Source organism: Citrus sinensis, chromosome 6 (genome assembly GCF_022201045.2).
Source record: "Citrus sinensis cultivar Valencia sweet orange chromosome 6, DVS_A1.0, whole genome shotgun sequence".
NCBI lineage: Eukaryota > Viridiplantae > Streptophyta > Magnoliopsida > Sapindales > Rutaceae > Citrus > Citrus sinensis.
This window is the reverse complement of record NC_068561.1, coordinates 13,424,547-13,437,396: the sequence shown is the minus strand read 5'-3', so window position 1 is coordinate 13,437,396 and position 12,850 is coordinate 13,424,547. Positions and strand designations below refer to the sequence as shown.

The window sequence follows — 12,850 nt, the reverse complement described above, 5'->3', positions numbered from 1 at the left end:
ATGTATTGCGTACCAGGACCTTAACAAAAACAAGTCATCTTATAAGCCCTAATAATTTAAGATTGTGTCCCACAATCGAACACTCAAATAAGTTGAGAACTCTCTTTCTACCTTTTTTTTGTTTTTGGGCGAGCACAAAATTTAAGCCGAATCGCAAGCGCAAACCGAAATGTGGAACTCAAACCAATCCGAATCGAACCGCTTTGTTTCTTTGGGCCCCCCAAAAAGAAATTCGCGGGAAAATGCCTAGGGCTTTGTAGTCTGTTTGATACTCTGATCAGTTTTCTCTTTCTCTCTTTCCCAATTGGCTCTCGTTATACATTTTGGTTTCTCAAAAAAATTTACTTTTGTATCTTCTTTGTTAAGTTTGAATCTTAAAGTCATGGAATTGAACGATGGAGAAGAAGAAGAATTTGGATTTTCTAGAAATTATTTTCTGGCAAAAGATTTGGCCGCCTCTGGAAAGAAATCAATCCATAAGCTCTCTGATATCAACCTCGTTGACGAACAGGTTCTTGCTTTCAATTTCACTTAAATTTTAACCTACATTTCTGAAATTTTGGGCTTAGGAACTGATATTTGTGATTTTATTGCAGGAGCTGAGAGCAGCAGCATCTAATATTGAACCCAAGCACGAGAAAGAGATTGTTTCTCTAATAGATAGTTACAAAAGCTTGTATTCTAGATGGGTTTTTATGCTAAGGTATGGAGCCGCACTCACTTATAGTATTATTATTATTATTTTATTGTTTCAATTGTTGAGTGTAATTCCCACTAAGTTTGTGAATGTCTCTGAAGGATGCTACTTGTTTGTGTATTTTACCTAATGAAGATAATTTTTTTCGAAACAATCTTAATGGCTAACTTTGTCTGTTTGTGAAGTTGTTATTATTCCTAATTGAACTAAACAAACACACTTTGATTTGAACCGTTTCCATTTAAGTTGAATAAGATTGCTCACTTTTATTATTCTGGTGAGTGTTTTAATGACCGTAACTTGGCTGTTCAAAAAATCTCTTTCTGCATCTTGATTCATGCTTTATGGTGCTAGGTGTGGATTTGGCCTTTTAATGTATGGATTTGGATCGAAGAAGGCTTTGCTTGAGGATTTTGCTTCGACAGCTTTGACTGAATATTCTGTAGTTGTAATCAACGGCTATCTTCAGTCAATTAACATAAAACAGGTACCATCATTCTGGATTTAAGTCATGGACTATATCTGATTTATTTTCTCAGCCACCATACAGATATATCTATGTCTAAAGATACAAAAAATGAAGTTAATAAAATGAAATGAATACTGGATGATTTATTCTAGGTAGGAACGTAAATCATAATATATGTTGCAAACATTATAAAGACTGTATCTTTTGTCGTTTAGTTTGTAAAGTGGAAATGGCTTGTGGCTTGAAATAATGGTCATAGACCTGATTATATGTTCTTGCATCTCAGTTATGAATTTTAAATGATTGCAATGTAGGTTGTGATAACATTAGCTGAAGTTCTATGGAATCAATGCAAATCCAAACGAAAGACCCCTTCCGGGAACTTGCCTAGAGCTCAACAACCATTTAATTCTCGTTCCATGGATGATCTTTTTGCATTTTTGGATGGGTCAGAACTGAAGGAGAATGATTATTTTGTGTGTGTTGTCATTCACAACATTGATGGGCCTGGGTTAAGAGACTCTGAAACTCAGCAGCATCTTGGACGAATTGCTTTCTGTTCCCATATTCGTATGATTGCCTCTATTGACCATGTGAATGCTCCTCTTCGTACGTATGTTTTTTTTTTAAAATTATTATTATCAATAGTTGCTTAGCTAGCTTATCGTTTATGTTACTTATTCCCATCCACTCTTTTGTCCATGCTGTTTTTAAATCCTTAAGGTACTTCTTTTCTTGAAAATTAGTGTAAGATGAAGTTGGAAGCTCTTGAGTTTTATTCCCACCTTTTTTCTTTAGTAGTCCATAGGAGAGATGGTTAATGGTTGATATACCAGTGAAACCTTGTATGTGGTGGGAGTCCATTATGCTTGAAAGAATATGCTACACATTTGATCTTTTCTCTTTTTGAAACAATATTCTTAATCTAATTTACTCTGAAGCAGAAGGTGAAACGGGATTGATTTAGTCAGTCAATTAGGTCTGGCTATAGGATATATCTTCCTAAACGAAGTCGAGCCCATAATTCATGCTGCCATGTCAATATGAACCCCAGATAGATGTAAGTACATCTGTCTATGTAACAATCAGAGAGCAAAACCTGTCCCTAGTCTTCAACTTCAATATATTAGCATGATGTTTTCAACATTATTTTCTGAGTAAAGGGGATACAGATGTGTAGCATTGCTGTTAGACTATTTTAAGTGGCATTTAATGCATTGACCCTAATAAATCTCATTTTGAATCTTCTGATAGTGTGGGACAAGAAAATGGTTCACACTCAGTTTAAATGGCACTGGTATCATGTGCCTACCTTTGCACCGTACAAGGTTGAAGGAATGTTCTTTCCTTTGATTCTAGCTCATGGCAGCAGCGCTCAAACTGCCAAAACAGCTGCAATTGTTTTACAAAGTTTGACACCAAATGCTCAAAGTGTCTTCAAAATTCTGGCGGAATATCAACTGTCTCATCCTGATGAAGAAGGCAAGTATCTATATATAACTTGAAACATGTGTCCACATATTATTTCTTATATGTATTCTATTTTATTTTTCACTTTTCAGGCATGCCAATTGATACTCTGTATTCAACCTCTCGAGAGCGCTTCTTGGTAAGCAGTCAGGTTACTTTGAACTCCCATTTGACAGAATTCAAAGATCATGAGTTGGTCAAGACTAGAAGGCATTCTGATGGTCAGGACTGCTTTTACATCCCTCTTGCATCTGAAGCTCTCGAGAAACTGTTATCAGAGATAAATCAATAGGATGTTTTGGCCGACTGCAGATTGCTTAATTTGCAAGTAACAGTTTCATCGTGTCTATAAGTGACGCAAAGCGCAAGATAGCGGTTGATAATAGTTCGCTTGGTTAGATCTTATACGGCCAGCTGTTTTTAAGCCATAAAACTTGATCACTATTGAGCAAAATTGAAAGTCGAAGATTTCTACCTGGACTGAAATTTTGTTATCCGGGAGGAGGTATTCATGTACTGGTCGAGCTGACTTCTTTAGTCAGCGTTTATATGGAATTGTTAAAAGTTGTGAGGAATAAGGATATCATGTTACTTTGTTTGATTTGATGATGATTGATGTGCTTTTTTTATATAATTTTTTTAATTTTTTGGGGAAAATATTTATTAATTGAACACATGCGTACTAGATGAGACTCGAACCTAAGACCAAAATCTAAATAAGACTTTCCAATGATCAATTCAAATATTTACTTATTCATGATTCTTATCATTTTTATGTATTGATTGTGTAGTTATATGACTAATTTTGATCATTTTAATTTATTTCTAACATTCCATTATTTAAAATCTCAGAAAATAATTTAAATTAAGTTAAAAAAATATTTACTTCTTTGTAGCTTTTGTAAAACCAGAAACAATTTGAATGTGGATACCCGACCCGACCCGACCGGACATACATTGTTATTTACGGACTGTGTCACACGCTGCTTGACTTGAGGAACATACCCCACTCGCGGCACCTAGGCGCGTAACCCACAATCATCCTCACACGCTATATGGTCCATAAGCTGAGCCAAAATGTTTGTCAAGTGAAAGTCGATTGCGAGAGAGAAAGAGAGAGAGGAAGATGAGAAAGTTCGATCCATGGCCCGTATTCTTCAGGAGAGAATGGAACAGGAACTGGCCGTTTCTGGTCGGCTTCGCCATTACAGGAACCATAATCACCAAGTTCTCTCTTGGTCTCACTGGTATTTTTCTTTCATTTATTTTTTAGTTTATTTATTTTCATTCTATTCAATGCGCTTCATCACAAATTGAATTCTGATTTGTTCAATTTTCCTTTTCTTTTCTTTTCTTTTTCTTTTTTCAGAGGAAGATGCTAAGAACTCCCCCTTCGTGCAGAGGCATAAGCGGTAATGCCTCTCCTTTTTAACCCTAAATTCCCTTATTTATTACAAATATGGCCTACTTTCTTCTTTAATAATGCTTTTCACCCATTTAGTTCAATTGCTGCTTAGTGTTAATTAGGGTTTTATTTTGTTGCTTGAACTTTTGCTTTGCCTCACCAATTTACTTTTACTTTTCTCTTTCTGTGTGTATGTTTTTAAATTAAAAAAAAAAAAGTTATGCTTTTTAAATTACGTTCTCAAAGTAGATGTTTAACTGAGATAATAACACAAGTAGTTTGGCATTGTATTACAAACCAATGATGATTGGAAATTCACATTTCACAAAATGAGCTTGACAAAGATTCTGTTATATCTCTCTCTGGTCTTACTCATGATGTCTTTAAAGCATATGAATATAAAATTTTGGCCTTAAAACATTAAACCATGCATGATTGATTATTTTCTTTTATGTGATATAACTGTATACGATGATGGGCTTTTTCTTTTAAATTATGTTGGAAAGCGGTTTATGATTAAATCCTTTAAATAATGTGTAATCTCATTCAAGCAGTCCTCCAATTATGTGATTACTTGATATTCCAAATTATATTATTGCACAGAGAATCGAATATGGTTTTGCCTCAGATTTTTTTTGGTTAGAAAGTCCAATTTGAAGTCTTTGTCAATGGTTTATATGCTACTTGCCACTTAAGTTAGATGCATCTTGACTCATCTTGTCATCAACTCTAAATGAAATCTTATTCCAACAAAATTTTCTTAATAAGAGTATTTTCGAATATATAGCTGTTAAGATTTTTCTCTCCTATCACATGGGTCTTATATTCTATTAGACATGATTCATTGACCATCACTGATTTCTGTTTGCTGGTTATTTTTTGGGACTTTCCTCTGTTATGATTTTCTTTTTACCCCCTTATCAGTTGGCCTTAAAAATATGTTATTTGTCTAACATTTCGTAGACCATTCAGTATTCTTATGAAGCCTTTGACCTTTTGTAGGTGAACTTTCAAGCCCCTGGGAAGGACAGAGGTCACCAGGATTGAGTTTCTATGGAAGTTCATCGGTTTCATGTTATTCAATAAAAAGGAAACGGTTTAAACACATGGTTGAATTTTTTTCCCAGATATTTTTATTGTCTTTTCTTCTTTTGAGCTTCTATTGAAAAAAAAACCAAAATTGTTCTTCATTTTTAGCCTATTTGTTTGACTTGTAATGAGAAAACAGCTGAATCTGTTTGATGAATTTATAAGCATGTGGGATTTGACCCCATTTTGACTCAATTAGACCATGGATTGATCATGTGTGGTTTATGGGAATGTTTTGGAGTTCCAGTTGCATGTTTGGCTGAAAAACTGAAACCGACTATATCTATGAACTTGGTTCCATGGAAGATGTATCGCTTGTTTAATTTCAGGTTTGTGAATGAAGGCACTGCCCGTCATTTTGTATTTCATGCCATTTGAAACAATTGCAGAGTTAAGAGGATATTGTCCAAGCCATGGCCTCATTCTCTGTTCATATGAATCATTGAGGTTGAAGCATTGCCTAAACAATGTTTATGAATGTTGCACTCGTTTTCAACTTAGGATGGTGATTGACCTTGTAGTGACCTGCAATTGGTGAAATTTTTTATGGTCGCTGACTTCATTTTCCTGCGTGCTTAAATATTCACAAACTGAGGACTGTCAAAAAGAAACTTCTTGTATACATCGAGCAGCATTTTAATCTGATTTCCAAAGTACATACCGAGTATCAGAGTACTCCATAATGCTACCACTGAAGCATGGTAGAGGTAAATTGTAAAACAAATCCCAAACATATGGCATCTGTCATCATTGGCCCGTCCAGCATTTGTGATGTAACCACTTCGCCAATGCAAACGTTGAGCTATCCTTCTTTGCATTCGAAATGCAGTAATGAGAGTCAAAGCTCCCGTGATGACTCAATTCTTCCCCTTCCTTATTGGTGGCTCCGATTTCATCCCTGGGAGCAAAACGCCGGACCATTGGTGGTTGTGATATACAGCTTAAACAACATAATAATACCAAATTCGAATGGCCAGTTGAAGTTGGATGAAAACTAACCTTTTGGCGATCTCAAAACATCTAATCCTTCCTGAATTCCCGTAATATTACGATCCTGAACGGACAAAGTTGATAAGTTCTCATCCTTACAAAAGCAAAACCACAAGGAAAAAAGAAATCATTTATATCAAAAGCATGCATGTCTTAATAATTTGTAAATCACAAGATCCTTCAACTATTTTTGCATAGCATGCTTAGTTTCTTAATCTTAAGTCAACCATCTCAACCATCTGTAAGATTGGAGAAAGGAATCGTGTAGTAAGGAGGGGGCAGTAGAACAGTCGCAACTTATCAGCATCCATTCAAAAAACTAGCAAAACGGTTAAATTGTTCGATATTGAAGTATTGGTCTAGAGACTTCATTTGTTGAATATTGCTAAATCAAGTGTATTTTGACAGAAAAAAATGTCAACAACCTCTATCAAAGTGTACTAATTACCAGATACTAGAATAAGCATGTGCTTATGTCTTAAATGAATGCCCAGTGTTTAATTGCGACCTAGCGTGCAGAGTTGTTTGTTCTGCCTAGATTATCCTTTTTTTTTAAAACCCATCTCAAAATATTAACTGCAAAAGTCAAGGCATTAAAATCTCCTCTGCATACAAATACCAAGCCTCCAAGGACGTGGTTGGATTGGTAACAGCATGAAGCTTGTAACAGCTGATCACCTGGGTTCGAGCCTTAGGGGAGGTAAGGGGAAAATAAAAATTATTTGGATTTGGCCCACCCCCTTACCTCTAAAAAAAAATAAAAAAAATCGTATTCCAGTCTATAAAAGAGTGGAGCTGTACTGCAAAACCATCAAAAGCACCATAACAGGGATGGCACAAGTCATCTTAAACTCAAGCTTATTTAATAAAGAAATCTTTTTAGGAAGGTGAGAACAATCAGCTGAAATGGAACAGATAAAATGTTTAAGATGAAACAAACCGCATCATAAACTGCAATTTGATTCCGCCAGAAATCTAGGCAAGGTACGAGTAGTCTCCCTGAAATATTTGCAAATCCAACTAAACAGTTTAGCAGCAAAAACAGGGCAATAATAACTTTATTTTTAACATATACAGGATTATCCAAACATCGCTCAACATTTAACCATCCAAGAACTGAAAAAGACTATTACCAAACAAGCAATATTCAGGAAAGTTTACCTGAGTGGAGGATGTTAGAACTAATATGCTCTGAACTTATGTTTTTGATAACTTACTTCAAACGTATATGCCGTACATGATTTTATTTGAATAGAGCTTCAAGATATTATCCAAGTTCGGATTGCAATCACCTGATCTGGATCGTTTGAGACTCAGAGATTCTGGAGAGACTATAGAAGATTTTTCTCTTCTTTCCTCAGTATGAGGGCTTGCCTAAGTAGACAAAATATCTTCAATAAAAGTTCAAAAAAAGATTTAAGAAACAAGTAACAATACCAAAATGAACCATGATAAACTAATGAATTGTGAGGAACATTGCAAATGCAGAACCTGCTGACAGCTTCAGTCATTTACCAGAGCAACATGAACACTATCATCGCCAAATGAAAGCATGAATAAAAATGAATATCTAACAGAAAAACATAAGCACTAAATTTACCCAAAATATATAGAGCCCCGTTGCTTGTTATCTTGGATTATAATGTGATTAATGCTAATACTGCCTGGTCCAGGTACATACACTTGCCTTTGGCAACAACATAAAGCCGAAAGCCACTAGTTACATAACATATCCCTAGCTTTTAAATTATGTTTTGATCACATGAACCACACAACAAATGTGGAAACCCATAAGATGACAATCTTTCGAATAAAAAGGTGCATGTTAAATGTTAAATGTGGACACACCTTCAACTGAGAAGGTATTCTAGTTAACATACCTCTTCTTTCTTACTATCATCTTTACATTTCTTACATAGAATTTTTCAGTTCTATTATTTTTATATCTAATCCAATTTTTTTTATTGCAGATGATACAAGTTTTTCCAAGTATAAATTTCTAAACTGTTTGCTCCTAAACCTGTCGATAAAATAACTTACATGTGCATCAAAATTAATTTTCCTTTGAGCTTTCTTCCTTGACGAGACTACGTTGGCATTTCGTTCTCTTTCATCAACTGCAGTTTCCAAGTTGCAATCATGCCCAATATCATCAGGCACACAGGGAGACTTGACTGAGTTATTCTTGTTCTGCCATGGTGTCCCAGCTTGAGAATTTTTTTTCGATCGACCTTGTGCTTTTTTTAATTTGTCTCTTACCAAAGTACTACGACTTGGGTCATTGTTCTGCCCTAGTGTCCCAGCTTGAATTTTTCTTTTTGGTTGACCTCGTGCTTTTTTTAATTTGTCCCTGACCAACCTACTACGACTTGGGTTATTGTTCTGCCTTGGTGCTCCAGCCTGAGATATTTTTTCTGGTTGACCTTGTGCACTTTTTACTCTGCCTCTTACCAAAGTACCATATCCTGGCTTTTGAAGTTCACCACACAGATGATCATTTTTCTTACTTTTGTCATTTTCTTTCTGCCTCTCTGAAGTCTTCAGCTCGCTAGAGGATATTCTCAATGTTACTTCTGAATCTTCCAAAGATGGAGCTGGGTCCAAATTGGATGGATTACCATTATTCACATCAGATCCTTTAGGTGCAGGAGAATCTTCCAATGCAGCATTCCTGACGGTAATGCCTTTTGAACTTGCTCTCTCAGTTTTTGACTTTATTTTTGTCCCCATATTGCCTTTCCTTCTACTTTCCAAATTTCCCATCACCATATGGCCAACATTCAGCAAACATGAACTTGCAATCCCACTTGATTTTTCACCAGGACATCTGATATTTGTGTCAAAGTCTTGGGGCAAAGAAGCAGGGGAGCTATTTATATTTTGATAATCCAATCCATCCTTACTTCTATCATTTTCTTTATGCTTCTCTGAAGTCCTTGGAATTCCCAACGCTACTTCTGAATCTCCCAAGGACACAGCTGGGTCCAAGTTGGATGGATTAGCATTGTCCGTATCAGAACCTTCAGGTACCGGAGATGTTCCTAAAGCAACATTCTTCATGGTATTACCATCTAATTTTGATCTTTCTTCGGTTTTTGACTTTGCCGCTGTCCCTGTGTTGCCTTTCCTCCTGCTTGTCGAATTGGCCATTCTCTTAGAAGATCCTCTCACACAATAGCCTGAAGGTTCCGCCGTGTCCGCCACTGCTAAGTTATCCTCCAATGAACTAACATTGTCTTTTTCAGACTTCATTAATTGTGGAAAATTTGTTGAGGCATGATTGTTTGTATTAACAGTGTCTTTGTGGTTGGCAGCATGGCGGGACGAGTCGGAACTTTTGGATGCAATAGCAAGAGTATTCTCGGAGAAATATTCAAAAGATTTGTTTATATCCCCCGCATTACGTTTCCTCTTGCCCTTTACTTTCTTGTGATCCACTGGAATTGCATTTGAATCCAAATTTGCTGTACCTGCATCAGCTGCAACTTTGCAGCACATGGATATACAGTGAAATAAAAAAGAAGCAAAGTGAGTGGCTGCACAGAACTATCAAATTCATCAAAATAATGTCCCATTGGAAGTGCAATTTAGAGGTTAAAAGCATACATATTGGATCTAAAGCTGCCTCGACCTCTTTCATGAAACACTTTTCAGCATATGCTTTCCAATCATAATGAAACCCGAGATTAAAGTGACTAAAAACCTGTTTGGATAGAAAAGGAAAGCACAACCTTCAGTTAGGAATTTCTGAAGTAGGCAAAATATAGAATTCCCACTGACATGCTTGTTGATTTGGTCACAAAGAAACACCATATCTAATCCACATTGGTCTAAATAATTTCAATCACTAACTATGCACATGAGCTACGGCACAATCTCACATCAAACCTATTGAATTATTATATAACAAGGAAATTGTTAGCAATGATGTTACACAAATGAATAAATCATATGCACTTAGATTCGGTTGCATAAAGCAAACTTAGTGGGTGAAAAAAATCTTTAAATACACAAAGCCAGCAAAAAAATTCAGCAGAAATCCATTTCGCGGAATATAAAGTCACTTTATAAAACAAGCAAATAACTATTGACCATCAAATTGATAAATCAAAAGACACAGAGTAAGGATGCATCCTCAAATTCACTTTCCAAATCCCATAGAAGAAAATTAAAACAGTAGATTAATGGCCTGATGTATTGGCTAGTTTCTAAGGCATATGCTGCAAAATATAAATCACATGCAACAAGGAAGGGGGAAAAAGGCAAACAGTAAGAGGAACATACGTCGGATGAAAACCCATTTTCCAATGTGCGTGACTTATTTATGAGTCCTCTAATTATAATGTAGATTCCATCTGACGTTTCAAGCGAAAAAGGATCATAACTTTTAGCAATGGGTGCAGAGGTAAATACGCGCTTTGCTTGTAGCCTGTAACAGAATGGTAAACAAAGTATTGCTTTAATGAAATGCAGTTTCTGTAATAGAGAAATTGAAAATATAAAATCATAACCTACTTCCTATCTGAATGGTGTATGTTTGAACTTAATAATACCTATAACTTTAAGCTTCTGGGTAACTTTAACACTGGTATCAAAGCCAAGTTTGCCTTAATAGTTTTGTGTTCAGTCCCAACAAACGGTCTTGTGTTCATACATCAAAGTGGTTTTCAAGACGAACCACATAATAAGTCTGTCAAATAAGTCCAACTTTACCTGTGAAGGGGTGTGTTAGTTTGTCACCATTACCGTTCTGCTTACTAGCTTCAGGGAAAGTTTGGAATCGACCATGGTTTTTTATGCTTAACTTCTATGGAATGGAATCATTAGTTGTCAATTATAAGTGGGTGGATAGTAGGTAAATATTAGCAACCTAGTGAAAGTGGGTGATTATCAAATACTTTAGCAACAGAACTTTGAAAGTAAAGCAGAGGCACAAACAAAAAAGGTATGTTTGGGATTGTTGTGCTTGTTCTGAACTTTGAAAGCATTTTAGTTATAAAGTATTCGGAAAAAACAATCGCTTTTACTGGAAAACTAATGTTTACCAACCCTCCCGTTAAAGCTTGACATACAGTGATCCTCTCCTACAACAACTGTAACATCAATCCCCAAACATAAACATACCCTAAGCTTTTAGATTTTGTTAACTTTAACAAAAAATTTCTTATATTCTGTTTAAGAACTGAGGACATGTCTGATTGGCACACTGGAAAGGGAACTGAAATGAATGGAAAAAGCAAAAGGAATGAAATGAAAAAGGGGAAGGAATGAAGGAGGGATCGGAATTCCATTGGTTGGTTGATTCCCAGTTTCCCGTAGAATTATTATTCCAATTCATCTTCACAACCAAGCAGGGTGATCTATCTAGGCTGGACAGGAATCCACCAGAATTAGAAATGCAACAATACACGAGCCGTGTTTCCTCTCTTAGATACAACGTTCACAAGCAGACATGAAAATTTAATAATGAATTAAAGCAAAACCCTAATGGAATAGAGAACTTTACTCTCTGGATGTGAAACCAGCAATGGCAAGTCTGTTTCCCTCATGATCCGTATTTGCTTTAACCAGCCACCAATTGTATAAGATGACCTTTAGAAAACCAAAAAAAAAAAAAAAATCAAGGAAAATTTAAAGCACGCAAGGAAGTGGAATTTGCCTTTGAGAAGCGAAAAAAAATATTACTCAACTGTTTTCTGGAAACGAGAGCTAGCTAATACGTCGCCGTTGTCATCGTCATCGCTTTTGTTGCTGTTTTCAGATGCTCGACTGGGAGCAGGTGTAGAAGATTTTGGGGATAGGAGTCTATTAATAAGAGATATCATACTCCAAAGTGCACCGCTGGGGAAATGATCAAAATGACTAACGATAATCTAGGGCTTTTTTCTGAAATTGAAATTCTAGGGCTTTTGCTTTCTGTAGAAATATCGCGGGAAAATCAAGTTCAAGTCCGTACTCACGCTGACCACGTTACACGTGTACGTCCTTTTTTGCCAGTTTACTGGTTCTAGACGGTAAATACCACTTTTATTGTGGGCCGGACGACGGCCCTTTTTCATGGGAAAAACTTGTGTGGGCTCACTAACTTAACACAGGACAAAGATATTCTGTCGTATCGTATGATAGATTAGTGAATCCCACTTATATTTGAGAAATTTACAAAAATAGTCAAAAAAATTAGGTAATTTTTAACTTTAACCCCTCAAATTTTTTTCTATCATAACTAGCCAAATATCCTATTTTTGGACTACATTACCCTCATCATTTTCATCAAATTTACAAAGGCATGCTATTTTTCCTCTTCAATTCCAGCACCTCCACCACTTTTCCCTTTTCAACTTAACAAACTTCACCACTCAACATACTCCATCACTCTCAATAAATTAGCAAATTTCATCAAACAAACATTACATAATTGAAGATATAATTATCAATTAGAGAGCTTCTTAAGGTTAGTTTATACTCTTACCATAACCTAAACTTTTAATCTATTGATTTTATTATTTGAGTTCAAAATTGAAGTGAGTTTTTATTGCAAATGTTGTTATTTTTCATTAACAAAATAATGTGACTTGTTAAAGTAGTTAGTTTGAGTTGAGAAATGAAAATCAATCATTGAAACCCCTGAAAAATCGAGTAAAACTGAAGCCCAGAACAAGTGAGACATGCACCTGTCTCACATAAATTTACTGGTTTTATATGAGACAGGTGCCTGTCCCACTTGCCTGTC

At 35.8% G+C, this 12,850-nt stretch overlaps 3 protein-coding genes across 7 annotated transcripts; 2 read left to right on the top strand and 1 right to left on the bottom strand.

Annotated features, from left to right (window-relative positions):
* Positions 1–100: 100 nt before the first annotated feature.
* LOC102629303 (origin of replication complex subunit 2) lies at positions 101–3,242 on the top strand. The gene is made up of 6 exons (XM_006480713.4): positions 101–511; positions 597–703; positions 1,052–1,184; positions 1,481–1,775; positions 2,421–2,648; positions 2,729–3,242. The coding sequence occupies exons 1-6, from the start codon at positions 383–385 to the stop codon at positions 2,926–2,928; spliced, it is 1,092 nt and encodes a 363-aa protein (XP_006480776.1). The 5' UTR covers positions 101–382; the 3' UTR covers positions 2,929–3,242.
* Positions 3,243–3,701: 459 nt separating this feature from the next.
* On the top strand, positions 3,702–4,052 carry LOC102629016 (hypothetical protein). The gene is made up of 2 exons (XM_006480712.4): positions 3,702–3,883; positions 4,006–4,052. The coding sequence occupies exons 1-2, from the start codon at positions 3,763–3,765 to the stop codon at positions 4,050–4,052; spliced, it is 168 nt and encodes a 55-aa protein (XP_006480775.1). The 5' UTR covers positions 3,702–3,762.
* Positions 4,053–5,728: 1,676 nt separating this feature from the next.
* Positions 5,729–12,065, bottom strand: LOC102628344 (kinetochore-associated protein KNL-2 homolog). Of its 5 annotated transcripts, none has more exons than XM_006480709.4 (9): positions 11,811–12,062; positions 11,627–11,712; positions 10,405–10,549; positions 9,727–9,823; positions 8,161–9,605; positions 7,413–7,494; positions 7,061–7,119; positions 6,130–6,184; positions 5,729–6,028 (listed from the first exon to the last, which is right to left on the bottom strand). In XM_006480709.4, the coding sequence occupies exons 1-9, from the start codon at positions 11,943–11,945 to the stop codon at positions 5,988–5,990; spliced, it is 2,145 nt and encodes a 714-aa protein (XP_006480772.1). In that variant the 5' UTR covers positions 11,946–12,062; the 3' UTR covers positions 5,729–5,987. The 5 variants fall into 5 exon arrangements, 3 of the variants coding, with proteins under 3 accessions (XP_006480772.1, XP_006480773.1, XP_024955587.1); XM_006480710.4 differs by having other exon boundaries at positions 8,161–9,599; positions 11,811–12,061; XR_003065926.2 differs by having other exon boundaries at positions 6,009–6,028; positions 7,282–7,494; positions 11,811–12,064.
* Between the last annotated feature and the right edge of the window lie 785 nt (positions 12,066–12,850).

Coding starts and splice junctions, on each gene's coding strand:
- LOC102628344 (XM_006480709.4), bottom strand. CDS start 11,945: ATGATATCTCTTATTAATAGACTCCTATCCCCAAAATCTTCTACACCT. Junction 10,550..11,626: donor GCTGGTTTCACATCCAGAGA/GTAAAGTTCTCT, acceptor ATTCTGTTACAG/GCTACAAGCAAAGCGCGTAT. Junction 7,495..8,160: donor AAATTAATTTTGATGCACAT/GTAAGTTATTTT, acceptor TTGTCTACTTAG/GCAAGCCCTCATACTGAGGA.
- LOC102629016 (XM_006480712.4), top strand. CDS start 3,763: ATGAGAAAGTTCGATCCATGGCCCGTATTCTTCAGGAGAGAATGGAAC. Junction 3,884..4,005: donor GTTCTCTCTTGGTCTCACTG/GTATTTTTCTTT, acceptor TTCTTTTTTCAG/AGGAAGATGCTAAGAACTCC.
- LOC102629303 (XM_006480713.4), top strand. CDS start 383: ATGGAATTGAACGATGGAGAAGAAGAAGAATTTGGATTTTCTAGAAAT. Junction 512..596: donor TCAACCTCGTTGACGAACAG/GTTCTTGCTTTC, acceptor ATTTTATTGCAG/GAGCTGAGAGCAGCAGCATC. Junction 1,185..1,480: donor AGTCAATTAACATAAAACAG/GTACCATCATTC, acceptor ATTGCAATGTAG/GTTGTGATAACATTAGCTGA.